Here is a 25,748-nt window from a genome sequence, read left to right on the forward strand (position 1 = left end):
AATAATAGATCAATAGAAAAAAAAAATACTATTGATTGCATGCATATGATTGCTAGAAAATATATATTCTATTTTTTTCTTTCACTTCCAAAACATTATACCAACATGTTACATTGATTATTATGTTACATTCAAGTATGTAATTTAAACACTCATCAGATAATTAAACTGCAAAAATCATTTGGTAAGTAGCTCATGCATTTATCACGTATTCTCCTACCATTCAATATCCCCCCCGTCGAAACAAAAAAAAAAAGAAAAAGAAATAGAAATTTCATTTTTAACTGGATGTAACCATCAGTGAAAATTTTATGATATAGAATAGTCTATGCGTAGGAGTCAAGTGAATAGCATCACCATTCTTACAAGATCCATTAAAAAATAATTTATTTCAATTATTCATCGCTCAATAAAAGAAACAAAATACTATTTAAAATATTTAACAAAGTGACAAATCAATACAATCAGTAATGACTGATTGATTTAAAAAAGTGAAACGATTTGTTTCTTTTTTTATTTTTTAAAAAGAAATGTTTGAAACTGAACGAAGATCAGCAATAAGCAGTTCAGAGCTTGGTCTTTACTCTGATCGTGCTGATCGTTATAATAGAAATAATTACGGTTTTATTATAAGAAAATTTGTCATTGTTGTCATGGCAATTGTTGCTGTTATTTTGGTAAATATTTTAACAATATTATAATAATAATAAAACACGTTAATTACTAAAGCATTGATTTTTTTTAAATATATAGTTCAGTTACCAATTAGAGCTCTAATTAGCAGAACAACATTAACGTGGTTTTTTTTTTTATTTAATTTAATCTCTTATGAATATCATTATTTTTAAATCCATTCATTTCGTGAGAATTTTTTCGAACTTTCCTTTTTTAATTTTTATATGTCATCAATGGTCTTCTTTGTTAGCTTTTTTTTTTTTTTGTTTTGTATTAAAAAAATTGTTTAAAATCATGATGAAGTTGATTAATAAAAAATATAAAATTATAATTATCATGTTAAAATTGATAATCAGTAATCAAAACTGATAAATATTTTCTCCTAGTAAAATTATTTCACGCTTACAATGCATGACGATATATCATGATTAAAATTTTTAAAATTTCTGCAATGTTTAACATATAGGGCGTTAACAGTGCTTTGACACGGATTAAAAAGCTTTAAAACAATTGTTAATTTCAATTTTTATTTTTCATAAATATGTGTATATAGAATTGTGTGTTACTCTCACTATTATATTGTTAATTATTTACGCTTGCAATTTCACGCTATTGATGACACAAAAAAAATTTTAACGATATTGTTGTTAATAATATTTAAAATTGTCAACTAGGCTGGAATTTTCATTTACGATTTCGCTGCTGGTGCATCAGCGAGCAGCAAGGTCAGTCAAGAAACAAAACACATTTATATATTACAAAATGCATTAAAAAAATCAAATTATTTAACTAAAAAAACAACAACAACAACAACTTTGACACCTTTATTGTCAAGTGATTTACAAAAAAGATCTGATGATGATGTACAACAACTTGGTTTCATTGATAATGATGATGACAACAACAACAACAACAACAACAATAATAATGATGAAAAAAAAAGAAATTTTGATATTGATTTACCAGAAATGAGAGGTCAAAGTTTAGAAAATTTTAAATTAAGAAAAAAATTATTACAACCAAATGAAGTTGATGAAGGAGATGGAGAAGTTGAAGTAAAACAAACAGTCAAAAATCATGCTGTTGTTTATCGAGTTAAACAAATGTAAAAATATTTAATATTTTTTATATATTTAATAGCATATGATTACCAATTAATTATTTTTCTTTTTATAAATTTATTTCAAGGTATAAACCACCAAAAGACAATGAAAAAGAATCAACTGAAGAAACTAAACCAGCTCCATTTCATTTTGAATTTAGAGCTCCTCGTCCAGAGGCATTTAAACGTCCAAAATTTCCACAATTAACACAATACAGATATCCTCAATCATCAAAAAATATACAAGATATTATAAAATATCTTGCACATGATCCTGATGCTACAAAACGTGGTATAAAATTTACTGGTGTTTATATGAATCCACAAAAATATGATCGTCATTCAGAAATTGGAGAAACAATGTCAAATAGTGATAAAGCAGAATATTCATCATATTCACAAAATTCTGAAGAAGATAATGAAGATGAAGAAGAAAATAAAGAAGAAAATAATAATGAAAATTATCAATATTCACAACAAACAATTGGTGATTCATTTTTTCCATATAAACCAAGACATCCAGCTGATGTAAATCTTCTTGCTCCACCTGCAAGTTTTGTACCTTCAAATGTCAGGTAATAAGTAAACAAAAAAGAAAAGAAAATAATAATATATAATTATATTTAAATAACCGTTAATAATTTTATAGATTTTCACAAGAAATAAATCGTCATCATCCATATATAGAATCATATCATCATCGACCAATGTTAATTAAACCTCAAACACAAATTGAACAATCATATGAAACAAGTGCTTTACAATCATCAAATTATGGAAAAAAAAAATCAAAACCAAAACCAAAACCATTTAGTGTTATGCTTGATATATATCCAATGACTGAACTTAATGATCAATCAATAACAAATAATCAAAAAATATCAACAAGACCAAAAAATGTTATTAATACAGATGATTATATTGATTCAAGAAGACCTGGAGGTATATATGGTCGAGGAGGTAGATTTTATCCAGGTAATTTTGCTGTACCAACACAACCAATACCTATTGTTGCAATACCAACAAATGATCCAACTAATACTGATGATGATGAAAAACAACAAATGATATTTCATTTAAATTTATATCCAAGAAAAAAAAATAACAAACAAAATAGGTAATTGTATTTTTTGTTTTTAATCATCAAAAATTTGATATATATATATAAAAAGTGATAGAAAAAAATTCAAGTAGTAATTTTAATGATGAATCAAATACCATATAATTTTATTGATCAATTTGATTTTATTAAACTTTCACGGATTAGGTATAACAAAAAAAAAAAAAAAAAACCATATGGAATGACATTCATAAAATAACTTTGTTATTTTCAGAAATGATGCAGTGCAACGATCAGAGATCATACATGAAGATAGTCAAGAAAATTTAATGAAAAATATAATGCTACCATTTAATACAATAACTAAACAATTAGCTGTTCATTCAGCAATTGAAAATGCAAAATTTGAAAATAATGAAGAATTAAATGATGAAAATAAACAAACAAAAAATTATCAAGAAAATGAATTAAAAAATAATAATGATTATGAAAGAAAAAAATATCAAGTATCATTAAATCGTAAAAATGATAAAATTGATAATAATAATAATGAAATTGAAAAACCAGAATCTAATGATGATAAAAATAATATTAATAATCATAATCATAATTTAAATGTCACTGTGGATAAAGTTGAAAATTTTCAAAAGTATGCCGATGGTTTAGTCGCCATGGATTAAAATTATCATAAACTATACTAATTTAAAAAAAAAAAAAAAATTGACTGAACACAAGTGACCTTGGTAATTCGTCTTTGTCAGTGCACACAGAGTAAAAATTCAAGATATCATTTGATGATTAATCTTCATTAGCAATTGGTTTAATTGCTCAGTTTCACTTTATTAAAAATAATATAATTATATATATATATGTATGTGTGTGATATCGTGATTCTCTAGTTTCTTTTTTAATTTTTTACATTTCAAAGATAAAAAAAAAAAAAAACAAATAAAAAATAATAATAACATAAATATATTTATATGAATAAAATAATAAAATCATCATTGCATTAAATACTTGCACGAATATTTTCTTATTTTTTTTTTTTATACTTTTCAAATGTCAATTATATTTAATTATTTAATTGTATTTTATATTATTAAATGAGCATAAAATAAAAATTTAAATTATTAATTAAAAAAAAAAAAAAAAGCTCATGAGTTGTTTTTATTATTAATTTTTTTTTCGTCAAGTAAAATAAACAACTGGCTTATTTCAATGTCATCTATATATATTATATTATCTAATAAAATTGATTTGATAGTTTAAAAGAAAAAAAAAATATAAATATATTTTTAAATAAAGACCCTTGAGACTTTCTGATTAATCAGATGATCATACTCAATCAATATGGCCCATCCGTCAAGTAAATATATAATGTCAGGAGCAAAAAAAAAGCAGAAAAAAATCTAAAAATAAATATATAGAAAGTTAAAGTTAGTCCTTGTTGAAATGAGTGATCAATCATTCTTGACCCAGTGATCAAATTGCTAGGCTATTGTCAGAGGGCTCAATGACCTCATGCCAAACAATATACACATATTCAGGTAAAATACCAAAATAAATTTAAGAAAACAAATTGAAAATAAAATTTATGTATATATGAAAAATTATCATAAAGCATTATTTATTTTTTATGACAAATAACATGTCAAATAAAAACGTAAATAAAAACGACAACTGTCATCGGTTAGTCTTTTAAACATTTGAGTTGTTAATGTTTTTAAATATGTAGGTGATACAAACACACCTATGACCTAGATAATACCCACAATATTTCCTCTTTCACTTTGACTATGATTTTTCCAACTGTAAATATTTCCTTCCTCAACAAAATTTACACCAAAAAAATCATCATCACTTTTTATATAACACCAATTTTTATATTTATTTTGTAAAAAATTTTTCTATTTCTAACATCTGGCTAATCAATTTACACCCTTTAGGCCCTTTGGAAACCAATAAATTATCCAATCGGAGCGTATCATTTACAACACTAAAACTTAACATACATACCACCCTTTTTTTTATATATATATTTTCCATTTCCTTATTTATTTTTTTTTTTATTTAACAACGTGTATCATGCGAATATCTGTGTATACCTGACTGTCCTATTTGATTTTCAATTATTCACGCTAAACGAACAAATCTCTCGTGTAATTTCCAATATTTTTTTCATACCATGTGTCAACATGATCAATTTCACGCCCAATACTGATATCAATTTTTTTTTTCTTTTCACTTTTTGATTTTTTAACCATTATTTTCATAAAATTTATTGCAAAAAACGAATCGAAAAAAGGTCGTTTAAACCCTTTCTTATTTTTTCAAACTTTTGGAATTTTTTTTTTTTTAATATTAATAAATCGATAATAATAAATTATTTTTTAACAAAAATTTGTCTTAATATTCCTTTTGTTTAATACAGCTCTTCATTTTATATTATTTTTTTTTTTTTTATGAATAAATGCAATTTAATTAAATAGTGAAAGTAATTTTTAAATGAAAAAAAAAAATTAAAAATTTAGTAGGCTAATTACTGTAAATTTCATAACACCTTTTAAAATTATATAATTTAATAATACATGATTTTTATTTTTTTTTGTTTAATTAAGTAGAAAAAAAAAAATATTACACAAATGATTTGTTAAAAAATATATACAAGTATAGGCAACTTGATTTTACAGTAAAAATTCGTTACAGTATGTTCGAGTTTATATATTGAAATGGTACAGATGTTTTTTAAAAAAATTATTCATTTTATTTATATATTATTAATTTAATATATGAATAAATCAAATAAATCAGTTGCATGATAATGAAAACACTTGTGAAAAAACATGAAAAATAATTATGTTGAATGTTGCGATCAAGGGACTTGTTATAATAATACGAGGAAAATTAAATTTATGTAAATACCCCAATGTAAAACTTGTACTTCAAATAAATATATAAAATATTTATCTTTTTTTTTTTTTTTTGAATATATTAAATGCAAATATTTATCATTGATACTTGTCGTTATATATATTGATAAATAAAAAATTTTAAATATATAATAACAGTGATAACGATAAGACACCTACTTGATGTGAAAAAAAATAAATAAAACTCTTTTTTTCTTTTTTATTTCGAGGGTGTTGATTTGTACAGTGGTTGTTTCTATAGAAATTAGATAAAAAAATTTGATGAAACAGGACATATGGCATTTTTTATCAGATAATCTTTCACTTGTTTATCACAGGTTTTATTAAAATATCATTCGTGTCTAGTTAATCAAAAGAGTAACATCAAAAATATTTTTAATAAATTAAATAAAACAAATTAAAAAAAAAAAAAGAGTAAGTTAAATATTTTTAATTATAAAAATTTCATTACATTAAAAATTTTGTATGTATATTTAAATTATTACAACTAAATAAATCGATGAAAAAAAAATTAATATACTAATTCAACTGTAACAAGCGATTATCTCTGATTTTTTGAAAGGTAATAACAAAAATAAAAAAATAAATAAATAAAAAGAGGTCAGGTCCAATCGGGCAGGAAACCTCTAATCCTAAAACGAGGCGTCTCGATTTTGTGTGTTGGTTTGGCACGCGTCATAGATTCATACTGGTAAAAGTAGAGAGGGGTACACATAAAATAAAAAAAAAAAAAGCTAAAGATAGAAAGGAATAAAAAAAAAAAAAAAAAGGAAAAAAATAATGGGGCGGATACCCCTTGGACTATTACAGGGTAAATGCAAGATATTCGTGTCTTTTTTTAAAATATATTTATTTCTCTGTCTTATATTTTGGTGCCCCAATGTTATATGGACTCTATGTGGGGGCAAATATATAGGGATTTTTAAAATAAAAGTAGGGGGGGATTTCTACCCCCAATAATTCTGCATCTATATATGTATATATATCGCATAAGAACCCTTGGCACATTCACAGTTCTCAATTGTACCCTGTGATTGTCGGTTCGTGTGGGACTTTGTAACAAATAAACGACCTCATATAATTTATTTTTTTTTTTGAATAAATATAGAGTACATTATAGAGAAGTTTATCAAAGAGTTCAATAGAAAATAAAAATAATTTTTTTAAAGTGTTTTTTAATATAATAAAAAAAAAAAGAAAATAATTAATTTTATTGTGAAATTATTTGTTGGATTTTAAAGATAAAGAAAAATATGTCTTCTGAGTATTCATTCTGCAGTGAAAATGGATTTGATGAAATGTCAAGTTCATCAGATTCTGGTTTTGATGTTAGTTTTGAATCATCAAAACATGATATTAATGGAGAACAAGTATTTCAACAAACTAAAGATGAAAAAAAGAAAAAAACAAGAAATACACGTTGTAAAAGTCCCCAACAGGTAATAATCCAAAAACAAAAAAATTATTTAAACCTTTATTATTTATTTTATTTGTCAATGTTAATTAATAATAATAAAATTTATCTATTATTTATTTGTTTAAGGTACTTCGTTTAAAAAGAAATAGAAGAATGAAAGCAAATGATCGTGAACGTCATAGAATGCATACATTAAATGATGCATTAGAACGTTTAAGAATGACATTACCAACATTTCCAGAAGATACAAAATTAACAAAAATTGAAACATTAAGATTTGCACATAATTATATTTGGGCATTATCACAAACACTTGGTAATACTGATAATGGTGAAATAACAGTTAATGTTGGTAATGTAACAGTTAGTATAAGTGATAGTGGAAATATGATAACATCATCAACTGGTAGTTGTGCTGTTGCTGCACAAAAACGTCTTGGTCCTGGTTTAACAACATATCCATATCCACAAGAAAGATTTATGCCTGAATGGCAAGAATATGATTGTTATAGTGATCAAAGTGTATCACCACCAGTACAATATCAAAATTGTTATGATCATGGAATGTATAATCATCATCAACAACATCAAATGATGCCACAACAACATTTTATGGGACATCAAAGTAATATGTATCAGTGTCTTTGAAATTTTTTAAAGTGATTTTATATATATATTTTTTTTTTCTCTTAGTGTCAGTGTTAAATATCAACTTTTCAAACAATTATGTTAATTATTATTTCTTGTAATTTTTAAGTCAAACAGTCATTGGAGTCATTTTTTTACAAAAAACAGTGTAAAAAATAATGCGAATATCGTTAACTACTTTGTAAGAAAATGATTTTATTTAATGAAAAAATAATAATAATAATAATAATGATGAAAAAAAAAAATTAATAATAATAGTAGAAATTAGAAGTAGATTTAGACTGAACCAGCAATTTTTTTTTTTTAATTTTTTAAATATTTTAATTTGATTATTGCTATAATATTATTATTAAAAATTTTTAATTTAAGATAATATTTTTCAGACTGCATTTTTGTAAAATATCTAGTCAACTTAGTTTTTGTTTTTTACAAATAATAAGAAAAAAATTATTTTAATATTAAAGTCAATTTAAATTAATAATAAAAAAAAAATAAAAATAAAATTTTTTTTTCTGCTCATTTGAAAAGAATAATTAAAGTTCTAAATAGAATTATTTTTTTTATAAATATTAAGAAATTGCCTATTAATCAGTGCTCTTATGATAAATTTTATCAGGGAAATATTTTCGATAATATGTACAGAAAACTATATATAAATAAAATGATATTTTAAAAAAAAAAAAAATAAATAATACGCTATATTGTGAAATTAATTTTTAACTGTTATAATTTATTTCTTTGAATTTATTGTATTTTTATAATTCATTTTGCGGAAATGATTATTGAAAAATATAATTGTGGGTGGCTTGTGCCGACGGCACGTGTATCCATTTTAACGCTATTGTATTATGGCAATCATGATAATGTTAGACAGATGTATCAATTCAAAAAATAAAAAAAAGAATTTTATTGCTACATTTTATTCAAGTGTTAATCTTCAGGATTACATATTCCTCATGTTTTCAAAAAAATTCCACAATGAATAAAATTCCAAAAGATATCAAAAAAAAAAACATATATATTTTATACAAATAAAAGAAAATAAATTTTGAAAATAAAATTACTACCAAAAACGAGGGATTTAAAAGTACATAGATGCAGCATACAGATGAAGATTGCAAAAACACTCGAGTACGATGATACCCATGAAAGAAATATCGATCAAAAAAAAAAATATTAGAATAACAAGAGAAAACGGGTGTAACCAATTTCAAGTGTTAAAATAATAAACAACAAACGTCAGCCACTCAATCAGACTTTTCGATCAATCAAAATAATTTTCCCTATATATATTTTCAATAGAAATATGAGATCAATATTATTGCGCAATAATTTTATGCCTTACAAAAATTAGGAAAAAAAAAGAGTTTATCTTACAGCATCTGAATAAATTCAAAATATAATATTTCAAAAAATATAACTCAATTGTAATAATTCGACATAGTTATTTAACCCTCAATATACATATAATAATACAAAAAAAAAATTTATCATTTATTTGCAAAACACCGAGTGCAAGCTGCAACGAATCCGTTAGATACACACATTGAAAAATTTATTTTTATTCGTATATTTATTTATTTATTTTTTCCCTAAAAGTTTAGATTTTTCTCTTAGCTGTCCACTGGCTAATGCCAACGATATATATACACACAATAAATAGACGATATATCTTGTATGTACACACAAAAAAAAAATTTTAACAGACGGCTACTGTTTTGTTGTAAAAAGGTGTCAGGAATCTCCCTCTTATTATATATCCCTAAATATAAAAATGAAAAAGAAAAAAATATATATACCCCACCTATTTGATTGAAGTAAGAAAAAAAAATTGGCAATCGATAAAATATTGACTTTAAAAAAGAAGAAAATTTTAGAGGGAAATAAATTTAATAAATTTTATATATTTTTAATTTTTAAATATAGGTGCAACAATATATATTGTATAAATTTTGATTTTGATCAACCTCGAAAGTCGTTACCGTCGAGTGCACATATCGATCCTGATATAACTTCAATGCTCATTGTACAGGGGTGCTGTACTGTATGGTGACATACTGGTGGCATTGCCATATAACACATATATATACATGCACCCTATATATACGTATGCACAATTCATGTAGACAACTTATACAAAAGGGTCTCTACCAACACCAAGTACCATGTAGACCATGCAAAGTCGTTTTGGGGTGGAAAAAAAAAAAAGGAAAAAAAAATTTAACGTTTCCCTAATTCACGGAAATTCATGAAATTGGCCTGACCAATCGTTGAGCACTTAATCGTTGATTAATGACTATTTTTATTCTTGCAATAACAAATCAAAAAAATAATATTAAATAAAAAAAAATACCCAAGATTTAATGATGATATTTAAAAAAAGTCAAATAAATACTTTGATTTAATCGATATAAAAATTTGTAATCATAGAAAATCTTCAAAGACATTAAAGTCACTAACAAGCCTGACAAAAGAAAAAAATAAAAAACTAAATAAAAGATTGAAATAAAAATAAAATACAAAAAATATATATAAAGAAAACAAATAAAAAAAAAAACTGACAAGAATCTCAAAGCTTCGAATTTCTGCATCTGTTTGGTTGTTTAAATGATGATGAAAAAAGAATGGAAAAAAATAATAAAAAAAAATCAGAGATGATAAAGGGGCATATATATAGTGAAAAAAGAATAGTCGCGGCTTTTCACTGCAACTTTGGCATTTACAGGCTTTTGTGGTTTACCACGGAACAAAGAAACACACAGTAAGGCATTGGATGGACCACACGAAGCCTAGGGCAATGGCCATGATGTACATTCGATATCCAAAACTTACCCCCCATCAAATATACAAAAAAAAAAAAAAAATAGAAAAATAGAAAAAAAAACATACAAATTATGGAAAAATTCTCTATTTATTTAATGGATTGTCTTAATCCTGAATTATAATTTTTTTTGTGAATTATTCATAAATATATATGGCAAATTTGGTAAACAAATATAGTATATGAATTTATTTATTTTATATTTGTTAGTTTAGACTTATGATTTTGACTTCAATGAGAGCATTTTTGAAGAGACAGATGTCTGTATGAAGGGGGCAGGTGTAGACTATGAACGCGTGCCAACCAACCTCCCGTTGTGTCACCATTCAAGACTATAATTTACTTGAAGAATGCTACCCTATATACATTTGCAAAGGCCAGTATTCATTCATAATGACATTTGAAAAACGATCGTCATTCATTTATCAATATATTGATTACAATTTTTATCATATAAATTATTTTTAATCATGATAATATGAAAAAATAAAAATTGTTTTATATAATGATTAATGAAATACAATTTTTAATTATAATAAAAGCATAATATTATTTTTTTTTCATAACCATTGAAGTATATTGCTCTGTTGATTAAAAAAACAAATATCAATTGAGCAAATTAAATTCAACAAAATATATATACTTAATGAAAAAAAAAGATGGAAATTTTTTTTTTAATCACATGTAAACGAGTATTTAATCTAGTCGTATGAAAAATAAAATACAAAACAAATCGATGATTTTAGTCGGTGTGTCAAACGAGAGGGTGATATATATTTAAAGAGTAAAAAAAAAAAAAAAAACTGTTTTATTGGACTTGGTGTGGGGCTAGAATTGAACTTAAGCTGGATTACAAGCGGCTAGATTTTTATCTCGTATTGCACTGTATAAATTTTCAATGGAGATAATAAAAAATAAAATATATAAAGTACACGATAAAAAATACTGTGATGGGGAGTGATGAACTGGACAAATTTATTTCAACAAGATGAAAGAAAAATAAACTAAAGGATCAAATTTACAAGTAGAAATTGTATCTCTTAAAAAATTTAATTTTTTAAAATAACGCGTCCATCGAATGGTTTTTTTTTTCTATTTTATAACTGCGTTTTAGTCAAAAACAAATATTAAATTTCATTTTCAATTTTTGCATTCATATTTTATATAAAAATAAATATATGAATGAAAAAAAAAAAAAAAATTATAATATACAGTTGCAAAACTAAGTGGCGTTTACTTGGAAAATATTTGATTTCATAATTGGAAAAAAATTATTATATTGTAATATGAGATTTTCTTTTCAATTTATCTATTATTTTTTTTTTTTGCTTCATTCATCTTGTTGCTCTTTATTTCATCCTATTATTCTTTACTTCATCGCCTTATTTTTTCTTACAACTTAAGGTGATGAATGAATCAGTCAAATCTTGTTAACATCATGCTAAATATGTCCATTTTTTTTTTAAGAAGCTAATAAATACTATTTTTACTTAAAAAATTACCGAACAATTAAATGTATATTTTTGTTTTAAATATATCTTAACAAGTATGAGTCAGTCTGATGATACAACCCCCTATTAAAAATATCCCTCAATTATATATAATATTGTTTTAAAACCTAAATTTAACAAATAATAATTTTCAACGATAAATAATTTTTACCTTTGATAGCCGTAAAAAATCAAAATAATTTTTATTAATAATTCATGGAATGTTGTTTGAACACTTTACACGCAGTAGTCAAGTGTCATGCGTATATTCCTTCCGTCACGACATCCGTTTTCGCTACTATATATGTACATTTATACAAATATATATATACCCAAATATATATACTATATAGTTATATTATTTGAAAAATTTACCCTCAAGCAAGGCAGCTCATTAAACACCCACGGCACCCCTCAACCGACCCACACCCTGATTTAACTATTGTTTAGCGCTACAGCAAGTATTTTCCCCTTTTTGATATATCAACACACACACATACACAAATACATAAAGAAAATTTACATGTATATGTAAACTTACATTTATATATATGTACAATAATACTGGTGGTATAAGCCATGTCCTGAGGACGATGATGGGGTAGATGAAATGCTTTAGTTCATATATAGTTGGTATAGTTTTTAGTAGTAGTAGTAGTAGTGGCGAATAGACTCCCGATGAAGGATTGGGGGTAAAAAAAAAAAAAAAAAAATTATGCCATCTGTCCATATATATACACTGGATTGAGTTCATGACGTTGTACAAAATTACCAGTGGTTCTTGTTCATTCTTCTGTCAACGTTAAGTCAACTAGATTCTCTTAAATATTCATCAGTTGACACTAAATTTTAACTATACCCTAAAGAATTTTTTTTTTTCTATTATTTGTATTATATATTAATTTTAAATAAATATCAAATATAAAAAAATTAAAAATTTGTTATTTATTTAAAATTAGGTTTTTATTTTCTTTTAAAATGAGCACCATTATTATTGCAATATTGTAAATGTATATATTTTTTTTTTTTTTATTATTATAACTGTAACCACCCCTTCATTCTATCAATTTCCTCCCTCACAGTATACACTCAATTATTATTTCATAACAATTGCACCATCGTAAACCAAACGACATAACTGTTATGCTTTGGTGAAATCACACACTTACAAAATGAGTTCTGATATTTAATGTTAAAATGACAAAAAAAAAAAAAAATAAATAATTTTTATATTATTATTTTATACCAATTGACATCTGACAAAATGTATATCATTATTATTATTCTTATTGTTTTTAATTTTTTAATTTAATAAATTTTATTTAGCAAAAAGAAAAGAGAAAGAAAAAGAAAAAGACATAAATTTAAAAATTCTTGGAATATTGTTGACTAAAAAAATTATTTTCTCACAAAATATCATATTGCATTTATATATGAGAGAGGGTGTTGACTAGAATTGATAATTTTTCATGGATATTTTAAAGGACCACCATCAAATCCAAGTTGGTGGCAAGTGCGGTCATTTGTATGTGGGAGTTCTTATATGTAACGGTATACACACAGGAAAATTTTGTGGCGGTATCTTTTGAAAATTTATCACACGGCGGTAAAGATCCAAAGTTAGATACTATGAGGATTTTCGCACTCTTGAGTTTTTCTTTTTTGGGTAATTCATAAAATATATAAATAACATATTGAAAAGTTATTCAAATCCTTCAATATGTTAACTTTATATTTTTATTAGAAAAATTTCTTTATATATATAGGGGATTTTTATTTATAAAATTAAATACTATCAATATTATTTTTTTTTTATTAGATACTCGTTAGTCTAAGCGTGTGATTTCAAGGACCAACTTCCTTGGGAAATAAAAAAAAATAATAATTTTAATGCGGAAGTCCTGTCTATATCATTTTAAAAAAAAAAATTTTTTTTTTTTTATAAAGCATTGATATAAGTTTAAAAAAAATTTAGATACAAATTTTTTTTTAATTAATAGAATTTTAAAAAATGTGATTAATGACCGGAAAAACCCCATCTTGATTTTTTTTTTTCCATCCGGTTATGTGGTGAGAATAAAAAAAATACAGGTCTTGTAATTTTTGTTTTTTTTTATTTTCCCTTATCGTAATAATTTATTAAAAATTGTTTTTTTTTTTTTATCAATGATATAGTCGATGGGTAATATACTAAACATCAAAGAGCAATGTCAAATCAATTCGACAAGGTTTCACCCTAAATTTTATTCAACAACCAGCTTGTCTAATTTCAAGGTATTTTAGTATACAAAAATTTGTTATTCTCACTCATTTAAAAACCTCCCTCACTAAAAATATGGGAAATACAGTTTGACTATTATAAATGCATGAAAATTTCTAATATATATTAAAAATTAACTTAAAAAATTAAAGATAAATTTAAATGTGTAATATGATAATGGGATTTGTTTAATTTCGTTAGTGAGAGTGGCTTTTTTTTTTTTTTCAAAAAATAAATAGAAGGTACTGGTGGTATATAGTATTTTGAATCGACGCGTGACCGACACGTGTCCTTTTGCTAACAGGCACTTACTCTTGGTGTCAACCTCACACCATCATCAGTACGAAATACACTACATGTATGACACTTTGACACGTGTATGTTAATTTATTAAAATTGATAAAAATAATACAAAATTTAACCACAAATAAGAGGATTAAATACTGATATGATATCACTTGTTTTCACTTAAGAAAATATATATAATAAAAATAATATTAATCTTATATATCACGTGCCATTTTAAGAGGTATTTAGTTTAATAATATTTTTATTATATATTTTCATATATGTGAATACTTATCAACACATGTCAGTATATATATTTCTTGTTTTTTCGAGTAAAAAATAATAAACTTGAAAAAAAAAGAAAATATATATTTTTCATATTAAATTTAAATTAAGATTGAAAAAAATTTTAAATAATCCTCATGATGATAACTCATTACTGATAAAATAAAATATAAAAAAAATTAGACACAAAAGTAAGCCACTGTATTCCCTCAAATTATAGGGGGATGCGATGAATATAATTTTGTGTTTTTTTTTTTTTTGATATTCTTGATAAGTGAAACAAAAGATTGATGGAGCAAAATATATAATGATAATAGTATATTAATAAAAGAACTAATGTGGTAGATTTCAATCGTCAAGCTTATTGTTATAATCTCAAATATGAGTGTACGTAAAAAAAAACCCTATACAAAGCTTTTGATGGGCGTCAATGTCAAAAGGCGTTATTCGCTCGGATTGCCTCACCTGGTTTTGGCAACAATATCAATACCTATTTCAATACATTTTAATTTTATATGTATATATTTATTATTTATTTTACCCGTATTATCAAATGTAATCAAAAAAATAATATAACAATAATAAATACAATTGAATTTATTAAAAAATAAAAAATTATTATATTGTTTTTATTTATTTATGATAAAAATAAATATATACATATATCGCTGCTTGTAGTAGAAAAAAAAATAAAAATAAATATATCCAAAAAATATAAAGGGACTTGAAATTTGTTTAAGACTCATCTCTTGTTTGTGCTCTAATTGAATGACAGCAAATGTAAACGCTATAGGCTATTCACGTGGTGAACAAACATTTGCGGTGTTGAACAAGCCTAAATATCCTCTAGCCAATTTTTTATTCTATTTATTTTTTTCTTTGGCTGATTTAAGTTAATTCAACCATATAATTATATTCATTTGTTTATAAATTTAAAGATAAAAGAAAAAAAAAAATTATTTGATTATTTTAATTGAATTAAAAATAATAAAATAAATTTATTTTACTATGTATTATTGAATCGAAATTTTCGAATCATTTATCGAATTTCTAGTACCTATTTTTTCTATTCATTATTAAATTTTAATAATTATATATTTTTAAAAGGAGAATGATTTTAATATCACAAGTACAAATGATATTTATACCTCTCTATTTTTCATCCTTATTTCTACATGATAATTTAAATATTTCTTTCTTCTTTGCTCTTATAAATAACATGCAAGATAGAAATTCTCCATCACCACGAAGAATCGAAAGGTGTATAAAATATATATATATATATGTTACACGAAATGGTGTATAGTATAGAGTGACTTACCTTATTTTTCAAGCAAACAACTATTTCCCTTTTTTTTTCACCTCCCCTGTGTAACCACAGTCGATCCACTCCACCAAACTGTATATACAGTCACTGCATACCTCAAGACCTTCCTTCTTTCTTTATTTCAGGCCAGTGTCTGTCGGTCCAGTATGCTACATCGACATCACATTATAACTTTTACCTGCAACAAATAATTAAAACACACCTTGAATTAATAAAAAAATATTTACACTAATATTTTTTTTAAATATAAAAAATTTGTTTTTTAAAATTACAAAAAAATATCAATATCGTTTTTTTTTTTTTTCTTTTCTTTTAATATTTCATGATAAATATTTAAAAGGTCACTGTGTGTGCATGTGTGCATGTGTGTGTGTATAATTTTAATACAAAAAATGTGAGGTAAAAATGTTGCGATTAACGTGTTGGTTGTTTATTTGGATTTAAATATTATTAAACTTTAATTCAACACGGTAAGTTAAATTATTAATTTCAAATTGTTTTTTTTAAAAAAAAGATTTTTTTAAGGTTTAAAATATAAGCTACTCTTGGAAATACCAAGTGAGTAACGTAATCCAGTGCATAACGGTTTTTTTTTTATTTTTTCTATATAGATTTTTTTATATATATATTTTTCTCGTGACGATTAAAAAGTCTGGGACACGAGGTCGCAAAGCCGGTTGAAGACAGTTAGATGAACATGCCGTTAATCATTTCTCATGTATGTGATGTGTACTCTATGTTGCATTATGATGAGACTCGTTTTCATTGAATTATATATCATATGTTTTAGCGTATCACAGAAAAAAACATTAAACATTAAAATAATATATAAAAGATTTACAATCCGCGGTTTATATATGATTTTAAAAAATATTTAATTAATTTTTTTTTTTTACTCATTTTAAAAACATCCGGGATGATGTTTTTATCTTGGAACGTAAGTCGAACGATGAGTCAAAATATAATACGTGACCTGGAGATTTTAATGCTTATAAGAAATAAAAAATTTCCATAACAAAATGAAATATATTTATATATTTTTTTGTTATAAATTTTTCTTTAGTTTAAAATAATCTTATTTCCCTTTTTTCAATTTTACTATTTTTTTTTTTTTTTCGGCTATGGAATGTCACGGTTTGAACAACTTCCTTACAAAAAAAAAAAAAATAATAATAAGAATTGTAAATTTATAAACACATCAGGTTTAATAACGGGAAATTTTGTTATAAAATTCGTTACGTTTCGTTGATTTTATGCTTCTTTACTTGCAGTCTGTATAATTATTATTTTTTAATATTGATATAATATTTAACTAGTAGTATTATTATAAGTTAAAATATTATATTGTCTAATAAATGAATATATTTGTTTTTAGTTGTGTATATAGGCTACATACTAAATGCTAATAATTACGCGAATTTTAATAAACACATAGAAAAAAACTCTCACCACAAGAAGTGAGAGCCTCATCGAGTCAGGGAATAATTTTTTCATTATTATTTTTTTTTTTTTCACCTAATCTAGACATGAAACACTACTGTACATATAATACACGTCTTCTGTTTACATCCAAGTACAATTACAATTGCGAATTATGCAACACTGTTACCTTTACAGCGTGTAGTTTTCATAAACCATTCATTAGAAAGCTAAATAAGATGCGTCTTCAACAATATAATTATTTTTCTTTGTTATAACAAGTACAAATCATTGCAAAAATCAAAAAGAAAAATATATATTAATCATAGTATTTGTACGCAAGCATTGTCATCCATAATAATTTATTATATTTGTCAAATTTTATTTTATTATATTTTTCTCTCACGAGTGAAATCTCTTAGAAAGTTTAGTAAACATTTTTCAAAATATGAATATGTTCGACATATATTATCACTAATGATAATATATTTTATCGTTTATTCTTTTATTTTAAAATTGAAAATATTGATCAACAATCTAGAAATGGAATCTGATTTCTAACGGCATTTTATTTTTATTTTTATTTTTTTATATAAAACATTTAGCCTTTTTTTCATGGCTAAGTAATCAAACCGGTAGCAAATTTTTTTACTTGTTTTTATACTATTAAAAATGCAGTTTATACAATATTGGAAAATTGCTGTTAAATCATCATCTCAGTCAACATTGTTTCCAGTTTAGTTATTATAAAATTTATATAATTATTTTTTAATTTTCAGGATAATAAAAATGAAAATAATTTATTTACTGTGGATATTCAGTGTAATAACAACAACAGGATGGAGTCAAGTGATAAATCGTGCACCTCATTTTATACAAGGTGGCGATATGGCACGTCTTGCTGTATCAGAAGGTACACAACCAGGTATTGCTGTTTATACACTAAAAGGTGAAGATCCAGAAGGCTCAAAACTTCATTATTCCATCAGCGGCGAATATTTTCGTGTTAATCGAGAAACTGGTGTTGTTACACTTAGAAAATCATTGGATCGTGAAACTCAGGATCTTATTGAAGTCATTATAAGCATTACCGGTAGTTAAACTTCATACAGATCATTAATTTTTATTATACAATTATTTTTTTTTTTTTAGTTGGAAACTAAAGTATTGCGAGTTTAAATTATAATTTTCAATTATTTTTTATTTTATAAAAACAATAGATGAAGGTGTTGCTGGCTCTGAGCCAAATACAGTATCTTTGAGACGTGAAATTGCTGTACTAGATGAAAATGATAATCCACCAGTTTATCAGGGACGACCTTATGCAACAAGAATACCAGAAAGTGCTAAAATTGGTGGTTTATTATTAGATGAAGGAACAATAATAGTTAGTGATCTTGATGGTGGTGTAAATGCTGATGTAGATGTAAAATGTATACCAACATCATTTGACGATGATACATGTGCTGTGTTTGACATAGTTACCGAAAAGGTTTGAATTAAAAGAATAAAATAAGTAATTTGTCGTGTTGTTTTTCTTTTTTCTAATTATTTAATATATTATAATTATAGATATCTGAAGGAACCTACGATGTAAAAATTACACTGAGTCAACCATTAAATTATGAACGTAGAAATTCTTATCTTATAACATTACTAGCAACTGATGGTGCAAGTGATCCAACAAAAAGACTACAAGCACGTGCAACAGTTGCTGTTGATATACTTGATGTTCAAGATCAACCACCAATATTTTTAAATGCACCATATAGTGCAGCAATACCAGAAAATACATCACCAGGACATACTGTATTAACAATACGTTCACGTGATGGTGATACTGGTGAATCACGATCAATTTTATTAAGTTTAGAGGGTGATGATTTAAATCATTTTGATTTAAAAACATCACGTGAAGGTGACATCACTGTGGGAACATTAGTGACAACGGATGTTGCATTAGATCGTGAAGAAACAAGAATTTTACATGATGGTGGAATTTATACATTTAAAGTACGAGCAACAGAATTAATTAATGATGAAATACCAGCTGACTCAACATTGTCTGTAATAACAATTGTCGTAACTGATGTTGATGATCTTTTTCCAGTATTTAATGAGCCATTTTTTCATGTAAAAATTTTTGAAGATATTGGTTTTGATACACCACTACCAGGACTCAATATGGTAGTAAGTGATGATGATGTTGGTGATAATGCAAAATTTAAATTAGCTCTTAGAGATGCACCAGGTTATCCTGGTATAAGTAGAGCATTTACTGTAACACCAGAAAATGCACAAGGACGAGTACCTGTTGTAATAAGACCACGTAATCTTCAAGTTCTTGATTACGATGTTCATGATATATCAAAACGTGAATTAGAATTTGATGTAACAGCATCAGTTAATAATCATGTATCAGCATTTTCACGTGTTCATATTAAACTACTTGATGCTAATGATCATAGTCCATTATTTTCAGAATCAGTTTATAAATTAACTGTTCGTGAAGATGCTAAAATTGGTACTAAATTTGGTGATATTATTGCAACAGATATGGACAGTGGTTTATTTGGAGAAATGACATTTACACTTCGTGGATTTGGTGCTGATAAATTTAAAACTGATTCAAAACAAGGAGGTATTTGGGTTGCTAAAAGTCTCGATTATGAAACACAAAAATCTTATTCATTGACAATGGAAGCAAGAGACGGTGGTGGTAAAGTTTCAACTGTAAGTGTACTTATTGAATTAGCTGATGTTAATGATAATCCTCCAGTTTTTGAACAACAAGAATATTCACGAACTGTAAGAGAAGGAGCAACTAGTTTTGATCCACAAATGTTTGTTAGAGCAACAGATATAGATGGTCCTACTCATGGAAATGGAAAAGTAACTTACTCAATTAGTCGACACAATGGTATGTCTGAGGGTATTTTTAAAATAAATCCAGAAACTGGTGAAGTAATAATAAATTTACCAGCAAATTCTGGAGATACAGAACGAGGTATTTATGAATTAGATATCAGAGCAACTGATCATGGCTATCCACCTTTGTATTCAGAAGCTAAATTTTTTGTACGTGTTGGTGTACCGGGTAATCAAAAGCCAATATTTCGTGGTAATTACAAAGGAGCACCAGGACCAAATAATTATCGAGCAAAACTACTAGAAAATGCAACACCAGGAACAGAAGTAATTAGAGTTGTTGCTAATGATCCAGATGGCCGAGATAGTTTATTACAATATTACATTGCATCAGGGGCTAAAGATAATTTTGTAATTGACTCAAATTCTGGAATAATTACAGTTTCACCTGACACAAGATTAGATCTAGAAACTGGTGGTGATAAATATGATGTTATTGTTTATGCAGTTGATTCAGGAACACCCGTACGTGAAACAGCAACAACAACTGTTTCAATAAATATTCTTGATATTAATAATAAACCTCCAAAGTTTAAATACTCAACCTACTCAGTTTATGTTTTAGAAAGAGCTCCAATTGGAGAAACTGTTTTAAGAGTATTAGCGATTGATCCAGATTCAGATGCAAATATTGAATACAGTATTATTGAACCAATAAATGCATCTGATAAAACTGGAGTGGCATTAAAAAGTACAAATCCTTATGATTACAAATCAGCATTTAAAATTAATTCAACAACAGGCTCAATTACTGTTAATAAAGTATTAGATTATCAAGTTGCTGCTGTAATTATTTTGACTGTTCAAGCAAAAGATTTAAATGCCATAATTGATAAGGAAAATCAAGTGGATAAAGTTGAAGTAACAATTTACATTCAAGCATTTAGTGATGATAATCCAATTTTTTTGAATTCTGGATGGTCAGCTAATAATCCTACAATTAAAGTCACTGTTCCTGAAGAACAACCACTTGGTACAACTGTATTAATGCTATCAGCAAAAGAATCAAGTGGTCGACCAGTACAAAGATTTGAATTAATGCGTCAAGAAAATGATGAAGGCTATGTAAACGTTGGTGTACAAAGTGGAAACGTTGTATTGAGCAAACGACTTGATTACGAAACATTAAAAGATAAATTAATTAAATTTAAAGTACGTGCACTTGCTAGGGATTATGAAATAACTCGAAAAATGTCTGAGACAACTGTGATTGTAGAAATTAATGATATTAATGACAATAGCCCTGTTTTCGATCAAAAAGATTATAAAATTTCAATATTAGAAGATTCAAAACCTCACAAAACTGTATTAAATGTGAAAGCCATTGACATTGATAGTTCAAATAATGAAGAAGAAACTACACGTGGATATGGTGAAGTAAGATATTCGCTAACTGGTGAAAATGCAAATTTATTCGAAATAAACTTAATCAATGGAACTATTTCAATAGCCAATGATGTTAAACTCGATAGAGAACATCAATCTGTGTTACGTTTTTACGTTATCGCTTCAGATATGCCTCAAGGTGGTGCAGAACAAAGAACAACAAGAGCATTAGTCACTGTTAATGTTCTAGATGTCAATGACAATGCACCAAATTTTCCTCAAGATTCTTATACAGCAGTAATTCCTGAAAATGCACCACTTGGAGTAAGTGTTGTAAATATATCAGCCTCAGATCCTGATGAAGGAAAAGGAGGTCAAATACACTTTGAAATTATTGATGAAGGTGAAGCAAATGGACTTTTTAAAATAAACCACACGAGTGGTGAAATATTTTCAAATAAAAAATTAACTGGAAAAGGAAGAACTGAACCATATATTATGAGAATAAGAGCACAAGATGGAGGTCAACCTATTCTTCATTCTGATGTTTTATTAACACTATATATTGGTGATGTTGTTAGTAATGATGGTGTACCACTTTTTATTCGACCAACTCTTGAAGAAATTGCATATATTTCTGAAAATTCAACAATTGGAAGTCCAGTTTTTCAAGTTGTTGCTTCAGATCCAGATGATCCAAATCTTCCAAATGGAAAAATAACATTTAAATTTTTAGAAGATGGTAATTTTGGAAATGATGCAAGTTCTTTTAAAATTAATGGAGAGACTGGTTTAATAACAACTAGAAAACTTTTAGATCGTGAAACAAAAGATAGTTATACTCTTATTTTAGTTGCTCAAGATCTTGGTGAGCCACCACAGCAAGCTTCTAGAGTTCTTCAAGTTGTAATTAATGATATTGATGATCATAAACCTCATTTTAAAAGAAAACTCGACAGTCCACCAGTAGAATTATTTGTCGAAGAAGAAGTAATGACAGGAACAAAAATTGGAATCATAGAATCAATTGATGAAGACATTGATGAAAATGGAAAAATTGATTATGTAATTATTTATGGTAATGAAAAAGGGTTATTTGAGATTGAAAGACTTGAAAATAATTCAGCTGTTATCAAGACTGTCGGTAGAATTGATAGAGAAATTTCTGATCGACATTTATTGACAGTAAAATGTTTTAAGTATCCAGCAAAAAATACTGATATTATTTTAAAGCCATACAACAGACAAGATCCATCAGAACGACAAGTGTTAATACGAGTTATTGACATTGATGACAACTTGCCAAAATTTCGAAAAGACAATATAACTATTGGAGTTCGATTGAATGTTCCAATTGATACAAATGTGATTACTTTGGAAGCATACGATGAAGATGTAAGTGCAAATCCTATCAACTACATAATGGGAAAAGTATTTTTTACATCACTTGCCGAATCAAGTATGTTCAAAAGAGAAATACCTTCTTATTTATCATTGAATAATCAAACTGGTGAAATACGAACAACTGGATCTATGGCTGGTTATGCTGATGGCTTTATGGAAATTCCAATCATTGCAAACAATACTCAATCAACCGATAGACAAACGCATATGATTCTTCGAATATTTTTACTTCGAGACAGAGATATGTTAAAATTTGTATTTTCAAAACCACCAGTTGAAGTTAGAAAAACGTTAGAAGAATTTGAAAAAGCTGTACAACAAGCATTATCACTTCCAATTACAGTCAATGTTTATGATACACAATTTTATGCTAAAGATGATAATTCATTAGATTTTTCATCAACAAGTTCATGCTTTCAAATGGTCGGACGTGAAGCATATGATCTTGATGAAATGAAAATATTATTAAGAGATCAAACAAATGAAGAATTAAGAAAAGTATATCAACAATATCATGTTGAAAAAGTACAACATTGTGCAACACTAGTGACACGTGCTGATGCATCAAAGACACAAAAATGGGTACTTTTTATATCTGTATTCATTGGTATTGCTACAATTATTTCAAGCTGTACACTTTGCTGTATGCACTCAAAGTAAGATTTTAATAAAAATTAATTTTCTATATTATTCAAATAACAATTTAATCGACTCTATTCTCGATTCAAATTTACTTAATTTATTTTTTTTTGTTTGTCTTAATCAAGGTATAAAAAAAAAGTTAAACATGCTCGATTGAGAGAACAAACAAGACCTCCATTGAGTTATGTATCATCAGGACCAGGAATGATTAATGCTCAATCACACACAACTTTGGGTACTCTTGGACCTGGGACAATTGTTACACTTGGACCTCATGATGGCTCATATGAATGGGGAGCTGATACAACACTTTATCATCCAAGTACTTTATCAAGAGCGTGATTTTAATTTATATAATTGTTGATGATAATAATAGTAAAAAAACTTTATATTTGGTGCTGATATAATTTTCAATATATTCGGCTTTTTAATGTATATTATTTTCAAGTAATTGAGTGATTTGAATTAAATTAAATTCTTGAAAAATATATGTTACTGAATAGAGATTAGTTCTCAATAAATTTGTATATTATATAATATTATATAAATTATGGTAAATATTTTTTTTACCATTTAAATTGTTGCCAATTTTTTAGTAAATAATTTTAAACTAATAAAGATATTTTATAGTAAAATAATAATAATTTTATTATTTTAACATTAAGAATAAATTATTAATGACTGATGGATATATTTTTTTTCATTGATTTTTCTCATCATATTATCATTTAAAATAAAAAAAAATTAAACGCCACGTGACTTGAGTAGGCGTGATAATTTGTGGCAAAAATTATACTTGAAGGAAAAAAAAACTGTTCTATTTATGACACGTGTTGTGGATAAAATACACAAATAGAACGATGAAAACGATAATGATATCTCAATTATACTTGAATAATAATACCAGTGAGGTGAATCTATTTTATTTTATGTATAACACTTTGCCACGCGTTTAATATCGATTACAGAACAAAACTAACACCATAACGAATAAAATTGTGCCACGTGCTTAACACTATTCAACCATGTAACATCACTGTTTGGTCACGTGTTATACATATCGTTGCATAAAATATTTATTAACGTATGATTGATCAGCTATAACAAATTATTAAATAATATATTATGAGAAAAGATAATGAAAACAAAGCTTGTCACAAATGTAGGTTATCATAATTTTGTTTTTCAAATTTTTATAATAATAATAAATACGGTGAGAAAGTTTTGTAATTTTATCGCATATACAAATACTAATCTCTGTTGTGTGTAAATAAATAATTTAATATATAGATCACATTTAAAAAATAAAATAATAATCGTTATATATATTTTTTTGAATTTTAAATTATACTATAAATTTGATTTTAAGAAAATTGTTTTCAACTACACCCTCACTACACTCTTCTTTTATTTTATCCCTTTCTTTTACTGTAGATTACTACACAATCATCCCCAATAGTCCCCGGGGACTTTTAACACAGTAAAAACCTTTCTATCAAAAAAATACTGATCACTATCAATCTCGATCAAAATCCTCAAGTACCAATGACGCGTATCATCAAAGCATATATACATTTTTTCCCTTGCTCATTCAAATCTTCTAATTTACAGATATCTTATCAAAGACCTTTGAATAGACATAATGCATTTGTTGAACTAAATTTTATCTCATGACTCATCAACCAATAAATTAATTCCCTCGAGTGTACTACTGTCATTATATTTT

The 25,748-nt window shown here is 25.8% G+C and overlaps 3 protein-coding genes across 3 annotated transcripts; all 3 read left to right on the plus strand.

Moving 5' to 3' along the window:
• The first annotated feature begins 315 nt into the window (after positions 1-315).
• On the plus strand, positions 316-4,576 carry LOC122860802 (probable WRKY transcription factor protein 1). Its single transcript, XM_044164798.1, has 6 exons — positions 316-677; positions 1,350-1,780; positions 1,864-2,352; positions 2,427-2,894; positions 3,112-3,321; positions 4,573-4,576. The coding sequence occupies exons 1-6, from the start codon at positions 531-533 to the stop codon at positions 4,574-4,576; spliced, it is 1,749 nt and encodes a 582-aa protein (XP_044020733.1). The 5' UTR covers positions 316-530.
• A 2,306-nt stretch (positions 4,577-6,882) lies between these two features.
• On the plus strand, positions 6,883-7,950 carry LOC122853281 (neurogenin-3). The gene is made up of 2 exons (XM_044153647.1): positions 6,883-7,206; positions 7,311-7,950. Exons 1-2 carry the CDS (start codon positions 7,021-7,023, stop codon positions 7,830-7,832), a joined length of 708 nt encoding a protein of 235 aa, XP_044009582.1. The 5' UTR covers positions 6,883-7,020; the 3' UTR covers positions 7,833-7,950.
• An 8,351-nt stretch (positions 7,951-16,301) lies between these two features.
• Positions 16,302-24,613, plus strand: LOC122853167 (cadherin-23). Its single transcript, XM_044153463.1, has 5 exons — positions 16,302-16,773; positions 18,502-18,815; positions 18,943-19,214; positions 19,295-24,036; positions 24,148-24,613. Exons 2-5 carry the CDS (start codon positions 18,512-18,514, stop codon positions 24,362-24,364), a joined length of 5,535 nt encoding a protein of 1,844 aa, XP_044009398.1. The 5' UTR covers positions 16,302-16,773; positions 18,502-18,511; the 3' UTR covers positions 24,365-24,613.
• Positions 24,614-25,748: the final 1,135 nt, after the last annotated feature.

Source organism: Aphidius gifuensis, linkage group LG1, assembly GCF_014905175.1.
Source record: "Aphidius gifuensis isolate YNYX2018 linkage group LG1, ASM1490517v1, whole genome shotgun sequence".
NCBI lineage: Eukaryota > Metazoa > Arthropoda > Insecta > Hymenoptera > Braconidae > Aphidius > Aphidius gifuensis.

Excerpts from the sequence above, each read along its gene's own strand:
- LOC122860802 (XM_044164798.1), top strand. The coding sequence starts at position 531 with ATGTTTGAAACTGAACGAAGATCAGCAATAAGCAGTTCAGAGCTTGGT. Across the intron at positions 678-1,349 it reads CAATTGTTGCTGTTATTTTG|GCTGGAATTTTCATTTACGA; the intron begins GTAAATATTTTA and ends ATTGTCAACTAG. Across the intron at positions 1,781-1,863 it reads GTTTATCGAGTTAAACAAAT|GTATAAACCACCAAAAGACA; the intron begins GTAAAAATATTT and ends ATTTATTTCAAG.
- LOC122853281 (XM_044153647.1), top strand. The coding sequence starts at position 7,021 with ATGTCTTCTGAGTATTCATTCTGCAGTGAAAATGGATTTGATGAAATG. Across the intron at positions 7,207-7,310 it reads GTTGTAAAAGTCCCCAACAG|GTACTTCGTTTAAAAAGAAA; the intron begins GTAATAATCCAA and ends TATTTGTTTAAG.
- LOC122853167 (XM_044153463.1), top strand. The coding sequence starts at position 18,512 with ATGAAAATAATTTATTTACTGTGGATATTCAGTGTAATAACAACAACA. Across the intron at positions 19,215-19,294 it reads TTGACATAGTTACCGAAAAG|ATATCTGAAGGAACCTACGA; the intron begins GTTTGAATTAAA and ends TTATAATTATAG. Across the intron at positions 24,037-24,147 it reads CTTTGCTGTATGCACTCAAA|GTATAAAAAAAAAGTTAAAC; the intron begins GTAAGATTTTAA and ends GTCTTAATCAAG.